The sequence below is a fragment of the Myotis daubentonii genome, chromosome 3 (genome assembly GCF_963259705.1).
Source record: "Myotis daubentonii chromosome 3, mMyoDau2.1, whole genome shotgun sequence".
Taxonomy (NCBI): Eukaryota; Metazoa; Chordata; class Mammalia; order Chiroptera; family Vespertilionidae; genus Myotis; species Myotis daubentonii.
The window spans coordinates 218,386,219-218,411,203 of record NC_081842.1 but is presented as its reverse complement, the minus strand read 5'-3'; the positions used below and the strand labels follow the sequence as shown (position 1 = coordinate 218,411,203).

At 69.4% G+C, this 24,985-nt stretch overlaps 1 protein-coding gene across 4 annotated transcripts in view; it reads right to left on the bottom strand.

Moving 5' to 3' along the window:
• Positions 1–24,985, bottom strand: part of MEGF6 (multiple EGF like domains 6) — a 68,099-nt gene that overhangs the window by 17,261 nt on the left and 25,853 nt on the right. For 3 of the 4 annotated variants that reach the window (XM_059691465.1, XM_059691468.1, XM_059691467.1), the window contains exons 5-11: positions 8,520–8,642; positions 3,149–3,274; positions 2,874–2,996; positions 1,708–1,830; positions 1,202–1,339; positions 502–621; positions 129–251 (exon numbers count right to left, since the gene is read on the bottom strand). In XM_059691465.1, the coding sequence (XP_059547448.1) occupies positions 129–251; positions 502–621; positions 1,202–1,339; positions 1,708–1,830; positions 2,874–2,996; positions 3,149–3,274; positions 8,520–8,642 (876 nt within the window). Of the gene's footprint in view, positions 1–128; positions 252–501; positions 622–1,201; positions 1,340–1,707; positions 1,831–2,873; positions 2,997–3,148; positions 3,275–8,519; positions 8,643–12,048; positions 12,288–24,985 lie in introns of those variants that run through there. The other variant, XM_059691469.1, reaches the window with a different exon arrangement.

Genomic DNA, 24,985 nt, shown 5'->3' with positions numbered 1-24,985 from the left:
CCCTGAGAGCCTGACCCCCGCTCCGGCTGCTCCCTCCTGGACGTAGGAACGCTGAGCATGGGGGGGGGGGGGCAGGAGCAGCTCTCCGCCCTCACGGAGGGGTCCCCATGCGATGGGCGCAGACTCACGGGTGCAGCCCCTGCGGTCCTCGTCCAGCCGGAAGCCGGCCGCGCAGGAGCACTGGAAGGAGCCGGCCAGGTTGGCGCAGTGGTGCTCACAGCCGCCGAGGCCGATCGCGCACTCGTCCACGTCTGCGGGCAGACCGGGCAGCTGGGCCCTGGGAGGCCCCTCCCGCCCCACTGCCTGCTGGCCCGAGGCCGAGGCTCTGCCTGGGTGACGCCCCCACAGCCATCCCCCCCTTCCCGCCTTCCCCAGGCTCAGCGAAAGTGGACGCCCGCCCCATGACAGAGACCAGCGACCACGACCACAGGCCGGGGAGCCAGCAGGCAGGTCCCCGCAGACGACAGGCGCCCAGCCCCCGCCCCTGCCCGGCCCGCTCACCCTCACAGCCGCAGCCGTCGGGGCTGAGCCGGTAGCCGGCGTAGCAGCTACACTCGTATCCGCCGGGGCTGTTGGTGCAGACCTGCTGGCAGCACGGCGAGTCCGCACAGTCGTCAACATCTGCGGCACACAGGAGCCCGCTGGCACCCGGGGACCCCCGTGGGCACACCCCTCCCACCCGCCAGGGCACACAGGAGCCCGCTGGCACCCGGGCACCCCCGTGGGCACACACCCCCACCCGCCAGGGCACACAGGAGCCCACTGGCACCTGGGCACCCCCATAGGCACGCCCCTCCCACCCGCCAGGGCACACAGGAGCCCGCTGGCACCTGGGCACCCCCGTGGGCACACACCCCCACCCGCCAGGGCACACAGGAGCCCACTGGCACCTGGGCACCCCCATGGGCACGCCCCTCCCACCCGCCAGGGCACGCACACCCACAGGCGCCCCTGTCCTGCACAGACACCCACAGGACAGATGTGTTGGCCACAGGGCCACCCGCTGCTGTGGGGGGGACTGGGGACGGGGGAGTACAGAGGGAGCGGGGACCCTCACATCACAGTGCTGGGTGTCACTCGGGGGCGGGAGGAGCCCCCCGAGACTGCCCCACTGGCCTGGGCGGAGGGAGCTGTGGGTGTGACAGGCGGGGACCTGGGTGCCAGGGTTGGGGGCGCGGCCTCGGGAGGAGCCGGTTCGCACCGATGCACGTCTTCCCGTCCTCGTGCAGCTCGAATCCGCGGGGGCAGGTGCACAGGGGCCCCGCGCTGCTGTGGCTGCAGCCGTGGGAGCAGCCGCCGTTGCCGGCCTCGCAGCTGTTCACGATCTCCATCTCGATCCCTGAGCGAGACCCACCCAGGGACGTGGGACGGGGCCTGAGTGACCCCCACCCGTCGGGGTGGGCCCTGACCCAGCATCCGGCGAGGGCCCCAGGTCCTCTCTGCTGGGAAAGAGGCAGCAGGGAGCCCTGGGCAGCTGGGCTCCGGCATGACTGGCCTCCTCATCACCCCCTGCCCTCCCCCATCCCCACCCCCTTGTCCTCCCAGGGCCACCCACACCCCTGTCCTCCTAGGGCCACCCACACCCCACTCCTCACACCCCACCCCACGCCCAGCACTGTCCTTGACAGGGGAGCTTAGCCAAAGCAAGCTGCTGCCACCACCTCCCTCCCAGGTGCCCATGCCCACCCCCCGCCCCCGTCCACTCACTGTAGCACTGTCGGCCGTCCGCCCCCAGCTCATAGCCCGCATGGCACACACACTTAAAGGACCCTCGCGTGTTGAGGCAGCCGTGGGCGCACTGGGCCAGCCCCGTGGCGCATTCGTCCACGTCTGGATGGGAGACAATGGGGGAGGGCTCTGGGTGCTGGCCCCGAGGATACGCGGCAGGGGCGGTGCCTTGGTGTGAGGGACCCGCCAGGGTCAGGGCTCAGGCCCCTTGTGCCAGGAGGGGCCTCCTCATGCCCGCTCCTGCCTTCCGCTCTGGCTCCAGTCATGGCTGGCCCCTCTGAACACCCGCTTTTATCACCCAGCTCTCCCTCCGGAGCCCCCCGCCCCCACGGCCGGCCCTGCCAGCAGCATGGCAGCAGCTCCACCCCTCTGCACCCTCTGGCTCTCAGCTGTGCCCTCCCCATCCCATGCTCACCGGCTGCGGGCCACACGGGGGAGCGGGGACACCCGAAAGCCCCGGGAGGGGCGTCTAACCACCAGCACCACACAGGGAGCCGGGCCTGCTGCCCGGGTGTGGCGGCTCGTTCTAGGAAGCGTCGCCCGCAGGGTAACAAACCCAGACACCTGAGGCCACAGGGGAGCTGGCCCCACGCAGGGAGCGCCTCCCTTTCTCTCCCTCTCGTTTCTCTAATCAGCAATCTCGCTTAGAGACACCAGAAACATCTAAAACAAAAGCAGCCCCGGCCGGTGTGGCTCAGTGGATAGAGCGTCGGCCTGCAGACTGAAGGGTCCTGGGTTCGATTCCGGTCAGGGCACATGCCCGGGTTGCGGGCTCGATCCCGGTGGGGGGCTTGCAGGAGGCAGCTGATCCATGATTCTCTCTCATCATTGATGATTCTCTCTCTCCCTCTCCCTTCCTCTCTGAAATCAATAAAAATATTAAAAATAAGTAAATAAACAAAAACAAAAGCACAGCCTGAAGTCTGCCAACTGCTGCCCAAATGAGGCTCGGGCTGGAAGCAGCCTTGGTGCGGTCCTGCCCCGCCTCCCAGCCCCCAGCCCCCAGCCCCAGCCGTGCAGAGGAGCCGCACCACCCCAGGCCGGCCCTGTGCCCACAGCCGGTGCAGCCGGTAGCCGCCGGACAGGCCCCAGGAGACCCTCCACAGCGGCCCCGGGCGGGGCTGGCCCCCAGCGAGGCGCCTTACCTTCGCAGGCCTTGCGGTCGGCTGCCAGCTGGTAGCCGGCATGGCACCTGCAGTGGGCGAGGCCCCGGAGCGCCTGGCACGTGTGCATGCAGCCGCCGTTCCGGTCCGCACAGGGGTTTCTGCCTGCGGCCACCGCCCGAAGGAAGAGAGCCAAGGGGAGAGATTAGGGTGGGAGGCTGGGGACCCCGAGGGCTCCAGGCTGCCCCAGGGCCCCGTCCTCCCTGCCGCTGCCCGGGCTCAGGCTGCGGGGTTCCCTCCCGGCCGGCGACACTCACGGACGCAGCGCTTGCCGTCCTCCTGCAGCTGGAACTCGGGCCGGCACTGGCAGCGGTGCTGTGTCACCGTGAGCTGCACGCAGTCGTGCTGGCAGCCGCCGTTGCCCACGGCGCAGGAGCTGATGGCTGGGGGCGCAGAGAGCCCAGGTCAGCCCAGGACGGGAGACCCAGGGGCCCGCGGAGCAGGCGGTGGCGCGACCTCAGGGCCCCTCTGAGCCCCTCCTTCCCACCGCCATCCCAGAGGCCGGGGCTCCGAGAGGGCAACGCCGCCTATCTGGCTCCCGGGCGCCCCTTCTCGGCCCACACGCAGGGACTGCGGGGCGCAGTCCGTCTCTGGGTGCTCTGACCCCACCGGCCCGAGGACTGGCCTCTCAGGGGAAGCCAGGCGCCACCCAGCACCCGTGGGAGCCAGGGTGTCCAGGGTTCCGAGGCAGAGCAGGCCAGGAGGCTCCCTGGAGGAGGCGGCAGGCCAGCAGGGGTGGTGGAGGCCCAGACATTTCACTATCTTGGTCATCGGGCCAGGCGTGGGGTGGCCGTGGACAGCCGCCGTGGACAGCAGTCATGGCCCACAGGCCTGGCCCCAGGTTCCTGACAGACCAGTGCACCTCCTGCCCCCCCCCCCCCAGCCCGGGCCCCACTCGAAACCTGAGCTCATACAGTCCCCGCCCCTCCAGCGGCTGAGGGGACAGCACTGGGAAAGGCCACAGAACACGGGACCCCAGGCCCAGGCCCAGGACAACCTTGGTCCAGGCCTCCGTGAGGCGCCCACAGGGAGAGGCTCGGCCGGGCCAGGCGGGCCGAGCGGTGCTGGGTACTAGGTGGCAGGGCCCGGGGGAGGTGCTGAGCGGGCCAGGTGCCCAGGGCGGCAGGGGCCTCTGGCAGCTCCATGGAGTCTCTGGTAGTGGCCTCGTGGTTAGGGAGGCGTCGGCCCAGAACCCCAGAGCAAACCCACAGGAATGCGGCGCCTGTGTGCCGGCGCGGGGCCGGAGCAGGCCTGGGGCCGCGGGGGCCAGGGCTTCACCCCGAGACGCCCTGCAAGTCTGGGGGCCAGGAGCACGCGCCTGGCACTGCGGGGGCAGAGCGCCGAGGCGAGGGGAGCTGGTGCCGCGCGGCTGCACGCGGAGCACGTGAGTGGCCTCGGCGCCCAGGGAGGCCCCGGCCACGCCGTCTGCCAACAGCAAAGCTCCCTTCAAAGCAAGTGTGTTTGAAACAAGCCAAACACGGCACTCGGGACACAGCCGCTCCCCACGCGGGGCGAGAGGGTGGGCGCCTGCGCTGAGAGTCCCTCGGGGCCAAGCCAGCCCCAAGGGAAAGGAGGGCGCGGGGGGCCGGGGGGCCTGGCAGAAACAGCTCTGTCCCATTCATAGCTGGCCTGCGCCTCTTCCCCACCCACCCACCCCCCACCCCCCGACTCTGCCCGGACCCCCAGGACCCGCCTGCCTCACCTGAGACAGCTCAGCGAAAGCACCCCCTCCCCGAGGTTTCCGAGCGTGGCCTGGGCAGCCCGCCTGGCTCTGCCTTCCCAGCACCAGGACGCCTAATAGGAACCAGAGCGCGTCGCTGGCAGGCGCGAGGCTCACCGAGACGGGGGCCGGGAGCCCAGGCGGGGGCCGGGGCAGAGCAGGGGGAGGGCTTCCAGGCGGCAGAGCACCCCGGACGGGCCCAGAGGCCGTCAGCACTGAGCCCACCAGGGTCCAGGGGGAGGAATCACAGCCAGGTGGGCGCAGGTGGAGGGGGTCCAGGTCCCTGTGCAGCCTCACACCGCCCGAGCCCCCCGAGCCCCATGCTGCTGCACGCGCTCTAACGTTCCAGAGGCTCCGGGCTGCGCCAGGAGGCAGCCGAGCCCAGTGCCGCTCGCACAGCCTGAGCCAGGACCAGAGGCTGAGCGGGCACATCCCTCGGGCACAGGGCTGTGCGCTCAGGGCAGGGCCAGCCACGTGTGAGCAGCGTCCAGAGCTGGTGCTGACGTCCCCGGCCCCTGGAGTCACCCATGTCCCAGGGACCCCTGCCTGGGAAGTCCTGCAAGTCAGGACCACACTCCAGCCTGGCCGGTGGGGCTCAGCGGCTGAGCGCCACCATATGAACCAGGAGCTCACGGCTCGATTCCCGGTCAGGGCACATGCCCGGGTTGCAGGCTCGATCCCCGGTGTGGGGCGTGTCACACGGTTCTCTCTCATCGTTGATGTTTCTGTCTCCCTCTCCCTTTCTCTCTGAAATCAATAGAAATATATTTTCACAAAACATACTCAGGCCTGAGGCAAAGCTGAGAGCCCATCAGAGGACGGGAGGTGCCTGGCCAGTGTGGCTCAGTCGGTTGCGCTGAAAGGTCGCCGGTTTGATTCCTGGTCGGGGCGCATACCCTGGTTGTGGGTTTAGTCCTGGTCAGGATGCTTACATGCAACCAATCCACGTCTGTCTGTCTGTCTGTCTCTCTCTCTCTCCCTCTCCCTTCCCCTCTAAAATCAATAAAAAAAAACATATTAAAAAGAAAAAACGAAGATAGAAGGCCAGGGGGCTCTACCACCCCTAAAAGTCAACCCCCAATGTGACTCTATTGGGAGGCAGGCCTTTCATGGAGGTAATTAAGGCTAAATGTGGTCACACGGGCAGGGCCCTGGTCCATTAGGATTTGGGTCCTTTATAAGAAGACACACGAGATCTCTCTGTCTCCCCTTCTCTCTGTCTCCCCTTCTCTCTGTCTCCTGTCCTCATATGAGGACACAGCGAGAGGGCAGGCAGGCAGCGGGCTCTCTACCAGGACTGACCTGGATCTGAAACTTCCAGCCTCCAGGACGATGAGAAAATGAAGGTCAGTTGTTTAAACCCCACAGTCGGTGGTATTTGTTACAGCTGCCTGAGCGGACGGATACACCCTCATTCCCCGGCGTGCACATTCCAGGACATGGGGCTTCAGCCAGGGGACTGCAGGTTCTAATAGAGCTGGGCTGCAACCCCGCCTTCTGCCAGCAGCCTCAGGAGCCTCAGGTGTGAGGCCTGGAGAGCCGCAAGGGAACAGACCCTCACCTGAGCAGGAAACTGGGCGTCTAGAAAACAAGTGTCACACAAGGTGCGGGCCCACTCTGCCAGCGATCTCCTCGCTGGGGGTGCAGGTGGCAGCACCCGAGAGCTGGGCACGGATTCAGGCTGGAGCCCAGGGTCAGGTGCACCAGAGTGCCACGGAGGAAGGGGCAGGTGGGGGCTGTGAGTGGCCGGCCTCAAGGGTGGCTCCGCCGGCAAGGCCCTGGCCCCCAGGCCTGGCACAAGGCCAGCCCGAGTGGTCAGCTGGGGGCTGTGAGGCAGGCTGGCTGGGGGAGAGCCCGCCAATGGTGGCCGAGCCCCAGCTCCCCCTGAGGCAGCCTCCACCAGCTGGCTGTCTCGGGACTGGCTTCCTGGGGTTCCGTAATTACTGCCCTCAGACTGGCTGGGCTGCTAGACCCCAGCGCCTCAGCCCACGTGTGGTCACATGTGTGGTCAGCGGCCATCCGCAGCCCTTCCTCCCAGGAAGCCCTGCTGGGGGCAGGGCCAGGAGGGCAGGACCAGGAGGGTGGCTGCCAGCTGGGCCAGGAGGAGAGTCACTGGGCTCTGCCCGCCCCCTCGCCCCCACCCCGGCAGCTTGGGGTCACTCGCTGTTCAGCCCTGTGCGTCCTGCCCGTCCCCCCTCCGATGGGGCCTCGGCACTACACAGGGCACGATGCCCTTACAGGCGTGTACACGGCCGCCGGAGCCACATTCCAGGGCCACGAGCAGGGGTGGCACCAGCCCCACGTCACAGACTGCACGCCGGCCAGCGGGTCCCTGCAGCTCAGTCCCCAGAGAAAGCACGGGGGACAGGCCACCCCGTGCCAAAGCAGCAGCCCACGGCCACTCTTAGAGGCCGCGATGGGTCCCCCCGAAGTCCCAAAGGGCACCTCCCCTCCGCAGGCTGCTGGCCTATCACCCCGCCATTGTCTCCTGGAGGGCCCCGTCAGCACAGGTGGGGAGAAGGGGGGACAGGAGGGTGTGTCCCAGACGCAGGCCCCTCACGGGGGAGCCACGGCAGGGAGGGGCCAGTAGGTGTCCACCAGGCCCGGCCCCACAGGCGCCTCCTCCAAGGAGAACCTGCCCAAGGGGCGTGGGGAGGACATCGGGGAGACCTGGGCCCCGAGGACGAAGAGCGCGTGGCATGGCCCCCGAAGCCCTCCCGCCCGCGGGCAGCAGCTGGGGCCGCGCCGTGGGGGTGTCTGAAGGCGCCACACACCACAGCATTCCTGCATCTGTTTCCACTTTCCGACCAGGAAACTTTACGGGCAGCGGCCTCCCTCCCAGCAGCAGCCTGGACATGTGAGTGCGCGGGGGGCCCCCCGGGGCTGGCAGGCCGCCTGCCACACGGCAGCCAGGCACGCAGGAAGTGGCCCTCAGAGCCCACCCCGGCCACGCGGTCGCCAGGGTGGAAAGAGGGGGCATCTCGCTCCCTGCCCCAGAGGACGACCCCTCGGGGCCTCACAGACAGTAGCCAGCGGGGAGGGGTCAGCCCTGTGCCCGCAGCACCTGTGTCCAGGGCCAGCCGGGAAGGGTTGGGAGGAGGAGGGGGGAGGGGAGGGGGACCAGGGGAGGGCCCTGACCGCTCAACACCAGGCTCCTGGCCTCCAGCCCCTCACCCTCTACCTCAGTGGGTGTCTGGTGCTCTCCCCTTCACCCCTTCTCTCCCTGTAACCCTCCCGAACTGGCAGGGGCCACAGTCTGGGGCCAGGCACCTCTGCCGGCCCCTTCCCCATGGGGCTGTTCCCACAGCAAAGAGCCCGCAGAGGAACGGGGGTCAGGATCCCACGGCTCAGTATCTCCGCCTGAGACAGTGCACCCCCGGGCTCTTGGGGCCCTGGAAGCCCAGCCTGCCTGCCCCCCGACCCCCACCCCCCTGGCCCCGCTTGTATCTGAGTCTCCCGGAGTTCAGGGCAGCACGGCCAGCCTTGGTCCCCACTGACGGGCCACGGTGGCTTCTGCTGCAGCCCAGGGCCCCTCCCAAGTCACGAGAGCACACCCCCTCCAGGGAGACCACCGGGCCTCCCAGCCCGCTCAGGTGTGGCTGCAGACAGTCCGAGGCCCTGGGTCACAGGGTCCTGCCCATGGGGGAGCCGGGCCCTGGGGACCTGATGGAGCCTGGGCTCTCATGGGGGTGGGGCTGGAAGGATCGTGGCAGCCGGGCCAGGCCCCTCGGCCTCCCACAGGCCGCTGGAGGGGCCTTGTAACAGCGCTGTCCCCGAGCCAGGCCCCGTCCGCCTCTCAGCCCAGGGCAGGGACCCAGCACTGGCCCAGACCTGGGCGGACCCAGCAGAGTGGGGACCAGCGAGGCCAGGAGCTGGGCAGGAGGGGCGCCGGGCCCAGGGGAGCTCACCCAGGCAGGTCCTGCCGTCGACGTGGAGCCGGAAGCCGGGTTTGCACTCGCACAGGTAGGAGCCGGGCGTGTTCACACACCTGTGGTGGCAGCCGCCGTTGTGTAGCTGGCACTCATCCACATCTGGGGCACAATGGGTCGAGGGTTAACAGCCAGTACCCACCCGGCTGCCCCCCGCTCTCCGCACGCCCCTCACTGAGGGCCCCAGACCCTCCGTCTCCAGCCACGCCTGCAGCCCGCCCCTCACTGGCTCTGGCCAGGCAGAGAGAAGAGAAGGTGGGCCTGTCCCCCATGCCTGGCTGGAGGAGCGGCACCCCGACCTGAGGGGTCAGCTAGAACATGGGGAGCAGAGGTTGGGCCAAGGCAGAGGCTGAAGAGGGAGCAGCAGGGTGGAGAGCCCCTCCCCAGGACTGGGGGCCTGGGCTGCACCTCATGAGGGCCCCCTCTTTCTGCAGGAATGCAGACATGTGGGGGCTCCGCTACCCTCACCTCTCGCCCTCCCTCAAGCCCACTCCTGCCCAGCTGGGCCTCGGGGAAGCCAGGCAGCAACTGGGACAGGAGGACGGGAGGTGGCACCAGGCGGCACGGGCACCAGGGTGTGGGGCTGAGCCTGGAGGGACCCGCCTGCCCCAGGGACACGGCGAGAGGGAGGAAGGAGGCCTCTGCTCAGACAACAGGGAAGCAGCGGGGCCTGGAGCGCGGGCACCGGCCCCTCAGGCCGGAGCAGCCTGGGAGGCTGCCAGGAGGCGCCGTCCAGGGCACACCCACAGATGCTCCTCACTCCTGCGGGTCCCCCAGCCGCACACCAGCAGCCCGGGGACCCTGCCCAGGACAAGAGGCCCTGACCGCTGCCGGCCTGGCCGGGGAAGGCCACAGTGGCTGTGCGGCCCCGTCAGGAGGAAAAGTGATTTGGGGGCGAGTCCTCAGCTGCGGGGAGACCTCGGCGCCAGACAACATGCTCCCTGTGGCTGCAGAGCGAGGTTCCCCCTCATTCTGCCGGATGATCCAGAGCCGTGCCCGCCGCCCTCCAGCACCACCAGGAAACACCGCCACACACACACACACACACACACACACACACACACACTCCCATCCTGGGGCTGCAGCCGCCTGAGCAGACCTGGGAGGTGACACCGGGGAAGAGTCCCCCTGTGCTCCCCCGCATGGACCTTCCACCAGACCACACACTAAGAATGTGCCTGGTGCCCCAGGAACTACACGCAGAACCCAGGGTCTCTGCTGGGGCCTCAGGACCCTCTGCTCCGGGGAGCCCCCAGGCCCCTCCCAGGCCCCTCAGAGAGGAGGGCAGGGGCGGCCACAGCCTCTCCACCTGCACCAGGTGACCCGGGGCGTCCTCGGACGAAGCCAGGAGGACGCGCAGGGAGGAGCTCAGAGGCAAGAAGTTAACGGCCCCCAAAGAGGCTGGGGTGCAGAGGGAACCGGTGTGGTGGGAGGTCTCAGGCCTAGGGCTCCGTGGGAAGTCAGCCCGGGCAGTGGGCAGAGGGCTGACCCACGCCCGTGGGGCAGGGCGGCGGGAAGCACTGGGTGCGGGAGGTGCTTTGGGGGAAGGGGTGCCTCGCGTGTTGTCTGAGGGGTGGGCAGGCAGGTGGAGCCGGGATAGGACACTGTTGTGCCCTGATATGACCCCCGGAGGCCGGTGCTGGGCAAGCAGGTGGCGGGGATGCTGGCGACGTCATGTGTCCCCCCCCACAACCCGGGCTCCCTCCAGCTGCTCGGCCAAGGAGAGACAGGCCCAGGTGGCATCGCACCCGTCTCAGACCAGAGACACCCCCCTGAGGCCTGCAGACACCTGGCCAGGGCCGAGCATGCCCTGGGGCCGCGTCCGCGGGCAGCTCCCCGGCAGGTCTGCACCACCGTCCAGGACACACAGGGGGCCCAGGAGGAGCCGACCCAGCAGCCCCACGGCCCAAGGACACCAAACTGACCACAGTCTGGGCAGAAGAGGGGGGGGGGGCAGGCTCAGCCCTACATCCCTGAGGGCCAGCCTCCCTCCTGGCCTCACCTGCCGCCCTCAGGACCAGCTCTCCCGCGCCTGCTGCGTGGAGGGAACACGTGGACTCCGGCGTCTGCCTCCAGCCCAGCCTCTCGGACACCCCACTCCGGCCCTGCCCACCCCCAAAGCAGCACTGCGGGCAGTCGGGGACCTGCCTGGCCCTCCAGCCCGGGCCCCGCTGCCATGCCCCGGGCAGCTGAAGCCTCAGAGTGCGCTGGCGGCCGCGGGCCAGTCCGAAGGCAGTTTAAGGACCCGCTGGGCCCGGCTCTGCGGACCGTCCGTGGCCCTCGGACTGCCCTCAGCTGACAGACGTGACGGAGGACTCTGGCAGCCCAGACATGCCACACACACTGGAGCAGTGACATCACTGCCGGCACTGGGCTGGGTCCCCAGGGAGCCCTCTGGCCCTGTGGTGTCTGCAGAGCCGGGGAACAAATGGCCGTGCCCCGGGGAGCCCATCGTGAGGCTGTGGGGGGCCCGTAGGGTCTCTATCAACCGTCACCCATCACACCAGCTCCCGCCCAGGAGCCCGCAGCCAAGGGGGAACCAGCTGCCCCGACAGAAACGGCCCAAACAAGCCTGTGCTGAGGCCCCGGGGTTCAGGGACCGAGCCCAGTCAGCGTCAGCGGTTAGCAAGTCCTGCTCCCCCACACGCCACAGGCCTCACCCCGGGGAGTGCACCCCCTATCCCAGGGCCGGTCCCCGCTCCCTCACAAGCCCAAGCAGGTCCCGTGGCAGGGCCTCCCCTAAGCCCAGCCCCGCCCAGCCCCACACTGCATGCTAGTCTCATAGCATCCAGTGCCACCCGTGGCCCGGCCCGGGGACCTCGTGGGGACGGAGCCTGCCCCCGCTGGCAGAGTGGCACAGCCAGGAGAGGCAGATGAGCTTGCAGCTCGGGCTCTGTGTGCCCTCTGGCACGGAGAGGGCAGGTAATGCCGCCCTGGGGACTGGAGGGCCCGCAGCCCACCCCACCCCCACCCCATCCCTGGCTCCCAGCAGCTCCCTGAGGGGAAGCTGGCCTCATGGGGGCCAGACCTGAGCTTCCGGGAGGGGGCAGGGTGCCCCCACTTCCCCTGGGCTGCTGTCCTCTCTGCTGACCCTGCAGCTCACTGGGCTCGGAGGGGTGGGGGAGGGAAGGGGACAGCACCTGCCACCTCCACAGGGGACCCCAGGGCCGGGGCAGAGAACCCTGGACCTGAGCCTGCATCTGGATGAACCCCAGAGCTGCCGGTGGGGCCCCTCGCAAAGGCTGGGCTGTCCTTCCCTCTGGCCAGGCGGCCACCCCGCGGTCAGCAGCCCGCAGCCCGCCAGGAGGGCAGGAATGTCTGCGGACTGGGCAGGCGGACTGGGCACTGGCCTGCCCGCCCCGCCCTCCTGCCCTCGGGCTGCCCCGCGCAAACTTTAAAAAGAGGCAACAAAGGCAGCACATGGAGCGGGGCACCCGCACCCGCACCCGCACCCACCCCCGTCCCGAACCCGTCCCGTCGCCCTGCGCAGAGCCCGCCCGGCACCCACCTGGTCTCCGGTCCCCGGCGCTCAGGGGGTAGCCGACCTGGCCCAGGTGGCACGGGTAGCAGCTCCTCCAAAAGTAGCGGTAGTGCGTGCCCGCCACGCGCGCCAGGCCCCCCAGGAGCCCGAGGCACCAGAGCGCGGCCAGACCGCTGCGGCGCTGGGACACCCCCATGGCGGATGCTGCGCTGGGGGGAGGGCTCGGCTCCGGCTCCCCGCTCCCCGCTCCCCGCACCCAGCTCCCGGCTCAGCGCCGGCACAAGCAGCCGCGCCTCCGGCTCCGCTGGGCGCCACCAGGAGCCGCTCCGCCCAGCCTCCCCGCCCCTCGCCTTTTAAGTTCTCAGCTTTCCCTCCACCCCTCCCTCCCCCCTTCTCCCTTCTCCCACCCCCACCCCCACCCCCCACAGGTAAAGGCCAAATCCTAAGCGCTGAGGGTCCGCCCCCGGCCCCGCCCTCGCCCCGCCCCGCCGCCCCCATAGCAGTGCGGGTCCCCCAGGCTCGCAGCCCGCAGCGCATTCCTCCGCGGAGTCCCTGCACTGGGACAGCCCCGCGCACAAACGCAGGCACCCAGGCCCCAGCCAACACTCAGACACATGTGTGCACACAGACCCACGTGTGCAAACATGCACGCGAGACAGAGCCCCGCAGACAGGCACATACAGACGCAGACGCACGGTCGCGCGTTCCCAGTGCCAAGGAGGGGAGAGCTCCAAGCAGAGGAGGCCGCCCTTGCAAAGCCCGGGCTTCCCGAGGAGCTCCTGGGGGTTCCGTTCTGACAGGTTGGGGGTGGGGCTTGGAGCAGTGGCCCTTCGGGGCCACCCACCCAAGTGGAAATCTTGGGGGTGAAGATGCCTGTAGCCCCCACGACAGGTGTCCCCCACCTGGCACTGCCATGCTCTCCACTAGCCCAGGGCCTCGCCCACAGGGCCCAGGCAGGTAGGTACCCACAGGGATCAGGGCTGTGCCCCCAGGGAGCCTAGCAGGGTCTGGCCACACACTCCAGAACCACGGGAGCCTGGCTAGTGGGGACCAGCCCACCCCCCGCCCCCACCCCATGTCTGGCTGGGAAAGCCCTGGGCACACCTCTAACCCCAGACCCCTGGCCCCATGTTACCCAAGGGCACAGGCCTAGGCCCCAGCTCTGTCCAGAATGGCCCTCCCCTGGGTCATCAGAGCCACAGCCGCTGGGCATCCGTGGGGGGCCCTGGCCTGCAGCCCGAAATCCTGTGCAGCCCAGCCGGCCGCTGGTGCCCACCCGACCCGCCAGGCCTGTCCCGCCTCAGACGCTGCTGCGACACAGGCCCCACTGCCATCACTCTGCACCCCTTTTGTATCCACCTGGACTGCAACCCACATCCCAGGGCCATCCCAGGGTCAGGCGGGCTGCTCCGCTGCTCCGGGGCCCTGTTCTCAGTGCCCAGCAGAGGGCAGGGCTGGGGACGAGCAGGCACAGTCTGGGCGCACAAACAGGTCCCAGGACCCCGCAGAGCCTCAGTTTCCTCATCTGTACAGCGGGCAGGGGCCAGATCAGACCAGCTGGGGGGCCATGGCCTGCCACCATGGAACACGGGTGACGGAAAAGAGAACCGGACCAGGTGTGCTCCTGCCGCTGTGCCCATGGGGCCAGGGAGGAGGAACTTGGCCAATAGAAAAGCAATTCGTGTGCAGGGGCGGCTCCCGCAGCACAGCCAGGCTGCCAAGTGCCCGACAAGTCTGGGCACAAGTCCTTCCTGTCCTGGAAGTAAGTCCTCGAGAGCCTGAGAGCCCTCGTGGGTCCCCCCCCCCGTGCCCCCTGCAGCACTCCTCCACGCAGGGCTTCCCACCTGGGGCCTCCCTGTGGCACCCGGGGTCTCCCTGTGGCACTTGGGGTCTCCCTGGGGGGTGCCCAGGGGGTCTGAGTGGAGGGGCAGAGAACCTGCAGGAGGGGGTGAGCTGTGAAGAAACGACTCTGTGGCTCCCGCTGCCCCTGGTGCCCCGGCCGCATCCCTGGATTGTCCCCCAGAACCCAGTGCTGGCACCTCAGGCTGAGCCGCTGAAGAGTCCGAGCTGGACCTGGGCAGAGGGTTTCTAGGAAGCTCTGGTCCAGATCTTGGCTCCTCCGGCCTCTGGGTGGCTGGCCCTGGGGAGCCCCCGCTTCCACAGCGAACTCAGAGGTCACCTTCTCCGCAAAGCACCCCCAGACCCAGCTGCCGCCGCCCTGTGCTCCCCCACACCTGGCCCGTCCATCTACACTTACCCATTCACTCACTCACTCACACATTCATGTCTTTCACTCAACAACGACCTGTGTGCCCGCTCTGCGCTGGACACGGTTCTGGGGTGCAGTGGTCTCCCCACCCAGTGAAGGGTTACATTCGGGAGGAGGTGCGGACGGCTCTGGGCCTCCGTGCCCAGTAGGCCGGGTGTTTGGACTCGGGCATGGCCGTGAGGGGCCGCAGCTGCCAAGTACGGACGCCACGGGCAGCCCAGCGGTGCCCACAGCCCCCGCGGCCTCCCGCGCTGCCGCCGAGTGCATCCTGCCCGGGCTGTGGGTCTGGACGCGGTTTGGGAAATGCCTTCCCGATGCGGAAACACGGAATGTCTGTGTCAGCAGCAGGGCTGTCCCCACCGCGGCCGGCCCAGCCTCCTCCTCCGCCAGGGCCCCATGCCATGCCTCCCTTAGCGCCGGCCCATCCACGCAGACCCCCCGCAGGGAGCTCAGGGGCGGAAGGAACTGGGCAGGGCCACCCCCTGTGGCTTGTCCCTTGGTGTCACCAACACGTCCTCCGTGATAGTGCAGGGAGGCCTCCCCACCCTTTCTCGCTCCCCCTGAGTCCGACAGGTCACGTGACTGGTTTGGGGCAGGTTGGTGGGCCTTGAAGGCCGAGAAAGCAGTGTGGGTGCCTCCGGGGAGTTTCAGGGGCCGGGCTAGAAGCAGGACAGACCCCCCAGCAGTGAGGAGAGGCCATGAAGGAGCTGGAGGAGGCGTGTGCCCATGAGGCCTGGCTTCGGTCGCCTCCCCGCCCGGAGCCCTCCTCACACGTGGTCCCAGGTGACACACACCCGCCTGGCGTTTCCCCCGATGTCCAGAGCCCAGCCCAGAGCAGAGGGTCGGCTTCGGGCGCGGGTCACACACGATCCACCTGCCTCCACGGGGACCAAGCAGGCGGCTCCCGAGTCCCCCGCCCGCTCCCAGGGCTGCTCCGTCAGCCTCATGGTAAAGCCATTACCGCCTCAGCCCTCCCCGAGTCAGAGGAGGGGAAATTAAAACCAGGTCGTTTCCGACAGCCCGGCTGCCACTCCTGCCGCCGCTGCCCTTGGCTGGGCCGGGCGGAAATGGGGAGCCCCCTCTGATGCACATGGCCCCGGAGGGCAGGGGGGCAGCCCGCATCCCCGCGCTCTTCCCCCCGGGGCATCGGGACCCAGCCCCAGTCTCTGCCCGGGGGGCACTGTCGAGAGCCAGCCCCAGGGCCTGGGAGGCCTCCGAACATGTGTGCACGTGTGTGAGCGCGTGACGAGCCCCCGCCTGGGCCCTCTGCTGCCCAGACTCTCGGAGACACGCAAAGACAGCGACGCCAGTCCTGCTGGGAGCGCCTGCGCCCAGAACGCTGACGCGGTCCCCGCCATGGACACAGTCCCCACCACGACACGCCATCCACCATAGCATGGCCCCCACCACGGACAGTCCCCACCACGGACACGGCCCCACCACAGGCACAGTCCCCACCACAGTCCCCACCACGGACACAGCCCCATCACGGACATGGCTCTCACTGGGACACCTGAGCGGCCAGGCAGCAGGGAGCACAGAAGGCCCCACAGCCCCGGCTCGCACTGCACTCAGGAGATGCTGAAGGCTTTCTGGGGGAAGCGGCTGAGCTGGCCTTTGGACAAGTCAAGGAAGGGAAGGGAAGGGAGCAAAGACCTGCTCGTCGGAGGACAGGAGGGCCAGGGGGCTGCCAGTGCAGGGGCAGGACAGGCCACGGAGGGCTGGATGCCACGGGGACTGCTGCCCGACACGGGTGCCTGGCCCTGGCCCACAGCAGGCACCCAACGGGCAGAAGGAACGAGCAATTGACCCCCACCTCCGGGAACCCAGCCAGACCTGCTCCCAGCAACCCCACGGCCTGCTGGACCGGTCACCCTCCTGCTGCCCTTCCTACCTGGGGGCTGAACCTGATCGCAGGACACGGGGTCACAGCGCGGCAGCCAGCTGAGGCCGGGCCCAGGGCCAGCCAGCACTTACGCCACCTTTCAGGGTGCCCACGCCTGGAGCTGGCTGGCAGGGTGATCATCCATGCCATCTGCAGGGCACAGGGCCACCCGCTGCACAGCCTGAGCTCGGGGACAGCTGCCGTCCCCTAAAACACAGAGTCAACGTCTAAGACCCCGGACTCCCCAGCTCTAATGCGACAGCTGCGGTCCCTGCTGGGCACCCAGCCCTCCCCCTCGAGCCCAAGACGCACTAGCCCCGTGGGTTCTTTTGTGACAGGCACCTCCTGTCCCCGCCAGCAGCAGCGACAGGCTCTCCCTCTGCGTTCTGCCCCCCCCCCACCCCCCCACACTGTTCTGAGACCTCAGGAAGCAGAGATTCTGGGGTTGGACCGAGCTGGGTGGGGGCAGGAGCCCACCACCCAGAGTGGCCGGGAGCAGAGAAGAGGGGTGCAGGCCCAGCCCAGATCCGCTTCTCGGGGTGCCTGGAGAAGATCCGGGGCCCCAGGGGTGTGGCAGGGAAGGGAGGGGGAGGGACAGAGAAGACGCAGCCAAAACACAGCAGGAGAGGCCAGTCGGGGGCCGGGCTGGCGGGAGGCTCAAGGCTGGGGCTCCGGGATGCGAGCGGCCCTGCGACTCTCCCGTCCTCTGCGCCGTCCACACCTTCACCTGAAGCTCTGGTTTTGGCGCCTGCAGGCTGCCCGTGTTGGGGTCCCCTCCTGGGAGCCGGCCCAGTGCCTGGGCTGGGGGGCAGGCAGGCCCGTGCGGCAGCCTCTGGCCTCTGTGTCGCACGGAAAGCTGGCTGGCTGGGCTGTTATTGTTCCCGCCTTGGCCTCCACCAAGAAGGCACCTGCCAGGATCGGTCACCAGGGGCCAGACTCAGCCGGAGCCAGGGAATGAGGCTCCCCTCTCAGCGCCTCCGACGAGGGGCGGGGGGGCCCTGCCGCAGACGCCTCATCGGGTACGTCCCCATCCCGCCTGAAGACTGGGGGCGCGGCCAGCAGAGGGCCTGGCCTGGGGGCCGAGGCGGACCCTCCTGAGAACAAGGTGGGGGCTCTGCCTCCCAAAGACCCGAGTCCACGTGGGCTCCACTGGGCAGGGCCAGCCTCGGCCCGAGGAGGCGCCAGCCGAGGGCCCCCAGCCGCCCCCCCGCCCCTCCTCGCAGCCCGGCCAGCCCCCAGGACGGCACAGCTGGCCCGGGTCAGCCACGGCCTCCTGACCCAGCCGAGCCCCAGGCGCCCTCCTCGGGGCCTATCACTGCCCACATTCCTGCTCCCCCAGGGGACCCAGCCCGCAGCTCGTCCCAGCCCGGCTGTGGGGTGTGAGAGGAGCGCCTGTCAGCCTCCAGGCCCCTTTCCCAGGCGGAGACACGGCCGGACCCGAGTCCACCCAGACAGGCAGGGCAGCCTGTGGCGCCCTGAGCACACGGACCTAGGACAGGGGCTCCCCCCCCGCCCCCCCCCGCCCCGGGGAGGGAAGGCGCCCGGACGGGGCAGCAGACCTGCCCACCAGGAGCAGGTATCACAGCCGGGCAGGCTGGGGGCCAGGCCTCAAGGCCCACCCTGACGAGGACCCCAGCCCTGCCCTGGACGCCCCCAAGGCCGAGGAGCAGCAGGGGATGGGGAACATTGGGGGTGAGGGGGGATGCTGAGCCCCAGGAGCGAGTGCCGTTTCCATGCTGGCGGCATCAGCCTCACAGGGAGAAAGCTGCCCCCCGCCCCCCAGCCCCACCGCCTCCGTATCTCCTGGAAGGAGGGTGAGCAGGGCCTCCGCAGAGCCCCACCCCTGGTGCGGGGGGAGGCAGGCCTGGACCCCCGAGACCCCCCCCCAGCGAGACACCTGATCTTCTCCGGAAGGTGGCGTTCTCTGTCCCCTGGGCAGGGGCTCCAACGGCACAGGGTCCCCAGGCCGCACACCGGCCAGTGGAGGAGGCCTCACAGATGGCTTTCAGGGCTGAGAGGGGTTCTGGGGGGGGGGGACAGGTCCCCAGCCTGGATGTAGGTCTCCATTCCTGGGCCTGGTTAGGGTCCTGGTCCCCCGTCACCCCCAGACCTGATGTAGCTCCGACCCCTGGGCCTGATCAAGAGAAGACAGTGAGGCTGGAGGAGAGGGCAGTGCCCCAAGGCCCAGGTGGGAACAGGATCCGTCAGGTTGGGGCAGCCCTTCCCTCCGTTCCCTGCACCCCCTGAAGCCGGCGGGGGCTGGGAGCCCGCTGCAGGCGCTGGGCCTGGCGCAGGCTTTCCCTGGAGCCCCCTGAGGCGGGAGTGCAGACGAGGAAGAGAGGAGGTTCAGAGTTACCCACCCAAGGGCCTCACGGACTCCGAAGTCTGGCCCGGAGCAGCTTCCCGAGGGGCCCCGCGGAGAGCTGGGCGGCCAGGACGAGCTCTGCCCTGGAACCCACTTTTCTCCCCGGGACCCACCGCCTCTGTGAGCCTCAGGTCGGAACCTGCTGAGGTCTGGGGGGAGGGCTGGCCCCCACAGAGCCACACCTGGGACACGCCACTCCGGCCCCAGCCGCTCCGGTGAGCAAGCACACGGCTCCCACTCCAGGAGGGTCACCCAGAATATCACACACACACGCACGGGCACACACATATGCGTTCACACACATGCTTACGCACAAACGTGCGCGCACACGCACACACATGCTCACGCGCACGCACTCTCACGCGCTCACACCTGGGCCACGGCGCCCTCCGGCCAGGCCCCGCGTGCTCGGGTCCCACGGGCCCTGCACCAGCTCGGCGGCTCTGCGCTCACCCACCAGCTCAGCGCACCGCCCTCCCGTGCGGCCAGCAGAGCTTCCCGACGGTAACACCCGATTCCCTGTTGGCTCTGCCCGCACGTGGCCAGTGGCCGCCCGAGCCCCACTCCATTCCACACACGCACACAGGGCCCGGCTTGCGGGGGGACAGAGAGACCACCGCGGGCGCTTGCCTCTCCACAGAGCCCCGGCCCCCCAAACACGCAGAGCCGGTCAGCCCGCCCAGGGCGAGGCTGGAGAGGGCCAGGCCCGCAGCAGCAGATGCAGGTCGGAGCCATTCCCTCCCGCCTGGCTCCCCTGCTGGTCATCCCGTCCCCATCCGCCTCCGGCCGGCTCTGCTGGTGACAGCCGCCTGTCCTCCGGGACGTCCTGGAGTGAGGGGTGCCACACTGCCCAGGGAACACCGTCCAGGCGGGATTGCCCACCTGTGCCCGGGGCCAAGTGGTGGACTTCCGTTCCAAGACCTGCAGACCCCGGGCAGGGCCTGGCGCTGGTCTGGTCAGCCCTGGGGCCCAGAGCACGCTTCCGCAGACCCCTATGGGCAGCCCAGCATGGCCCCTGGCCCGGCACAAGCCCTCCTGGGGGAGCCAGGGGCCCCAGACACCAAGGGGTTGGGGGAGCCCACAGGCTCTGAGCAGACTCTGGGGCTGAGGAACGAAAGGGCCCGGGGATGGGAAGGCTGAGGCCCAATCTGGGGGCCCCTGGGCTGGGGAGCCCTCTGAGCTGGGGAGACCCCTGGGCTGGAGAGCCCGCGGCAGGAATCTGGAAGCAGAAGGAACCAGTCCGGGCAGTGAGCCCACGGCAGACCGGATGGGAGCCCGGATCCCCCAAGGGCACCTGAGGTGTCAGAGCCCAGAGCCTCTGAGGAGGAGGCTGTGTCCTGGGCTGTCCTGTCCTTTGAGTGGGCACCATGGGCACCATGGTCTCTGGGCACCAGGCTCTGTGCCCCGGGGGCTCCGTGGGCTCCGTGCACTCTGAGGGCTCCGTGGGCTCTGTGGGCACCAGGCTCCGTGGGCACCAGGCTCTGTGGGCACCAGGCTCCGTGAGCCAGGGTGAGGGGCGTCTGACACTCACAGGGAGCCTGCCCCGGGCCTGGCATGTCCTAGACCGCTGGTTCATTCCCTACACCAGCGGGTCAGCCTACTTTAGAGGGCACTGCTGGGAGATGGGGATTGGCAGCTGGGGGCCCCTCCTCACCCGGGGTCTAGTGAGGGGTACGCCTCCCCTCCACACAGCTCCCTGCCCTCAGCGTGTCCTGGAGTCAGGGCACAGGCCTGGGTGGGCTCCGCACACCAATGGGCGCATCTCACAGAAGGGAGGTCACAGTGAAGCCATGGCTCAGCAGGCGACGTGGAGCCTCTCCCCCCACCCCGCCCAGGCTCCTGCACCCCCTCTCACCCAGCCCTGGCTCCTGCTCCCCGTCTCACCCAGCCCTGGCTCCTGCACCACCCTCCCACCCAGCCCTGGCTCCTGCACCCCCTCTCACCCAGCCCTGGCTCCTGCACCCCCCTCTCACCCAGCCCTGGCTCCTGCACCCCCTCTCACCCAGCCCTGGCTCCTGCTCCCCGTCTCACCCAGCCCTGGCTCCTGCACCACCCTCACACCCAGCCCTGGCTCCTGCACCCCCTCTCACCCAGCCCTGGCTCCTGCACCCCCCTCTCACCCAGCCCTGGCTCCTGCACCCCCTCTCACCCAGCCCTGGCTCCTGCACCCCCTCTCACCCAGCCCTGGCTCCTGCTCCCCCTCTCACCCAGCCCTGGCTCCTGCTCCCCCTCTCACCCAGCCCTGGCTCCTGCTCCCCCTCTTACCCCGCCCTGGCTCCTGCACCCCCTCTCACCCAGCCCTGGCTCCTGCACCCCCTCTCACCCAGCCCTGGCTCCTGCTCCCCGTCTCACCCAGCCCTGGCTCCTGCACCACCCTCACACCCAGCCCTGGCTCCTGCACCCCCTCTCACCCAGCCCTGGCTCCTGCACCCCCCTCTCACCCAGCCCTGGCTCCTGCACCCCCTCTCACCCAGCCCTGACTCCTGCACCCCCTCTCACCCAGCCCTGGCTCCTGCTCCCCCTCTCACCCAGCCCTGGCTCCTGCTCCCCCTCTCACCCAGCCCTGGCTCCTGCTCCCCCTCTTACCCCACCCTGGCTCCTGCACCCCCTCTCACCCAGCCCTGGCTCCTGCACCCCCTCTCACCCAGCCCTGGCTCCTGCACCCCAGAGGCACAGGCTTCCAGGTTCTGGGGTGAGCCAGGGATCACAGAGGCCTCCCTGCGCCCCCCCCCACACACACACACTTACCCCGCCTAGGCCCGCCCAGCAGACGCATCCCCGCCCCGACCTCCGACAGACTGGACAGACAGCTCCCAGCTGGTCCACAGCTGGAGACAGGGTTCTTGTCGGGAAGGAAGCGCTGGGAGAGGGCGGCGACAGCAACTGTCTGACCCCCTGAGGGAAAGCAGATGCCCTCGCCCACCCTCCCCCACGGTCAGCCAGGGCCAGGCAGGTGAAGGGGTGAGGGGGACCTCCCACCTCCCACCTGCCTTCTTCCCACCTCAGCCCTCCTCCCCCCGCCCCCCGTGGCAGGGCTGGGTACAGGGCTGGGTAGGGAGTGAGCCCAGAGCTGGTGAACGCTTCCAGACCCGTCAGGGGCACCATGCCCACTGGTGCCAGCACACAGCCGCCTGTGCTCAGCCAGCTGCCACCCCCCCCCATCTCTCCCCTGGCACCTCCACAGGCATAGCAGCCTCCCACCCCGCACAGCCCCAGGGTTTCTGAGTCTCCCCACCTCATTTTGGGAGAGATGTGGACTCCTAAAGGCGTGGGAGGGTCAGCAGGGAGGACCCCAAGGACTGGGCACCACCCAGGACCCCTCAGAGGAGCCCAGGGGTGGGCGTGGCCGTGGGGCAAGGCGTGGCCAGGCGGGCCCACCCCGGCAGGTCCTGCCGTGTCCCTGCAGCCGCCCCCAAGTTGGGCGCTGGCCCTCGCAGCCCCCGTGGCCGATGGCGCACTCACCCACGTCTGCTGTTGGAGAAGCCGTGAGTGCCACGGGACCTCCCAGCCACGGCCAGCCCAGGGCCTCAGACCCCCTCGCCATAGACCCCTTGGCCTGGAGGAGGCGGGCAAGCCCCACCCCTCCAGACAGGCCCACGAGGGGGGACACCCACCTGCAAACCCGGCAACTGCCCCAGGGTCCCTCCGGACACCCGGACCAGCGGCCGCCCCACAGCATGCGAGTGCCGCCTGATCGGCACAGGAGGGGACCCGCGTGCGGCAGGCCAGGCGCAGCCACGGGAGCAGCCACGGGAAGTCACTGTCCCGGCCACACGGGAGCAGCCCCTCGGCGCCAACAGCCCTGCGCTGGCGGCCCGGACCCACGCCCAGACCCAGGACGGCTTCGGTGTGGCCGGGACAGGCTGTCCTTCCTCGGGAGGGACCCTAGGAGACCCCAGGCAGGTCAGGGGGCAGGGGCGGCCGTGTCCCACGGGAACGGCGGGGCCGGAATCCCTCAGGACCGCTGGAATGCAAACTTCAGCTCAGCCAGCCACGGCCAACGGCGGGATTTTCTGGGAATTCCCAGCAAGTGACACAGGGCCAGCCGGAGGCAGCCAGGCGGGGTCAGCGCCCAGGGCTTCCCGCCCGGCCCGGGGACAGCAAGAGGCCAGGCCCGTGGGCGAGGCAGCCCCAGAAGCTGCCGGCCGTTCCGGCCACTCAGCCAGCGGGGCAGCCAGGAGGGCAGGCCACCAGGGGGCGGGCCCCCACACCACGTGAGCCCTCACAGCTGCCCGGTGTGGAGGCTGCCACACGGCTCCCAGCGCCTCACCCTGGGCCCCGACACCGGGTGGAGCCGGCCACAGCACGGCGTCTGGGCTGAGCCCCGGGGGCCTGCAGCGGGCGAGCTGCTCACACCTGTGTCTGTCTGCTCACAGCTGGTCCGTGCCATCCTCGGCGTGGGTACCGGCCCCACCCGTCTGAGCAAACATCCCACTCCAGGGCCTCAGGAGAGAGGCAGGGGTGGTGGGAGGACCAGCCCTCACGAGCCCACTCCCCAGCCACCTGTCCTGCGTCCCCGACCACCTCCCACCGTTGGGAGTCTGTAAGTAGAGGCCCGGCCCGGGTCCCCCACCTGCCGTGAGGGCGGGGAAGGCTCACTGCGGAATGGAGGCTGGGACACCCAGGAAGGTCGCCAAGCCTGTGGGCAGGGGGTGCCAGGCCTTGCTCACCAGGCCTGGGGGACGGTCACCCCATCCCGCACGCCCTCCCAGGCTGTGGGCCGCCTGTCAGGAGCCCGGAATTCAAGGCCCTGCCTGTGCCCGGCCGGCGGGGCTCCGTGATTGAGCGTTGACCTATGAACGGGGAGATCACGATTTGATTCCTGGTCAGGGCACAGGCCCAGGTTGCGGGCTCAATCCCCATGTGGGGCGTGCCGGAGGCAGCCGGTCCCTGTTTCTCTCCCATCATTGAAGGTTCTCCCTCCCCCTTCCTCTCTGGAATCGGTAAAAATATGTTTTTAAATGATAAACAAGTAAATAAGGCCCTGCCTGTGGGAAGCGAGTCCCGCCCGCAGCCGGTGTCGCCCAGGCAGGCAGGCTGCCCAGCATCGCAGCCAAGGGCGCCAGACAGCACGCTGGAGGCCGTGCGGCCTCTGCAGACAGACGGGGTGTGGGAGCGGCAGGTCCGGGGGCGGGTCTGCCCGTGCTGGGAGCTTTCAGGGGCTGGCAAAGGGGTCTCCCCAGAGAGGAGCGGGCAGCCAGGCCCCCTCTGTGCTTGGCTGAAGGGCAGCAGGGCCCCGGTCTGGGAGATGGCACCGATGTGGGGAACCCCTCCCCAGCGCAGGAGGTGGGGGCTGTCTGTCTCCCCAAGAATGCTCCCCCCCAGACCGGCCACCCCTCCTTCCCGCGGGGGAGCGGGACACCGGCCCGTGCGAGCTCGCTCTGCGGGCTCCGTGCCTGCGCACCTCCCGCCAGGACGGGTCAGGGCCTGCTCTGCCGCCGCGGCCCCGCCTGCGTCACCCCTTCCCACACGCCCTGCATGTCGTGGGCAGGGGTTCCAGCCCTGACAGGTAAGACAAGCCAGCCTGGGGGGCAGGCACCCCAGGGGTCAGACAAGAAACACGAGACGCCGGGCGGGAAGCACTTGGGTCGGCCGGCACAAGAGAGGGTGGCCCCGAGGGACCAGCTGCACGGGTGGGGACATGGGGAAGGGCAGGCAGAGGAGGGTGGGCCCAGCTCAGGCGTGGTCCCCAGGCCCCTGGCGGGTCAGGGATGAGAAGCAGAAGGGCCTGGGCTCTGACCAGGGAGCCAGAAATGCCCTGGAGTCAGGCTTGGGCTGGGTCCTGGCACAGGGGAGGGGCCGTGTCCGGGGCCGCCGTGACGGCTCCACAGGCCTGGCGCTCAGACAGCAGGGACTGTCCTCTTGGTTCTGGACGCCAGAGTGCGAACCCAGTGTCCCCGGGCCAACCCAGGCCACCCCTTCCCTGAGCTCCATCCTGAGCTCCGGGGCCTCCCGCCTGCTCCCTGCAGGGTCCCGGCTGCGGCCGCATCGCGCCAGCTCTACACCCAGGCCTGAGGGGGCAGAAGGGGGACCCAGCTGTGCTCAGAGGCCCCCCACACCCTCACTCTGCTCCCCCAGGAGAGGCAGTGCCTGAAAACGGGGGTAGGGTCCCCCAGGCACAGGTCCCAGCTGCCCGGCTTCTCGGCTGCTGGGCGAACACGCCATTGTCAACACTGCTGGCCTGTCTCCCACCTGAGATGGGTGAGGACGGCAGCCCCGAGGACGGCACGGCCGGCAGGACCCCCGGGAAAGTGCCGCGCCCATCAGCATTTAATCCCCTTTGGGTCAGAAATGACAGCCCGAAGCAGCACAGCCCAGGGCGCAGCCGGGACCCAGGCCCTCAGCACAGAGCCCAGCCCCCGCCCACTCTCCCTCCGCAGCTGCGCCTCAGGGACACACTGGGACACCTCAGGGCACAATGAGCAACACCCCCATTCATCCCCCC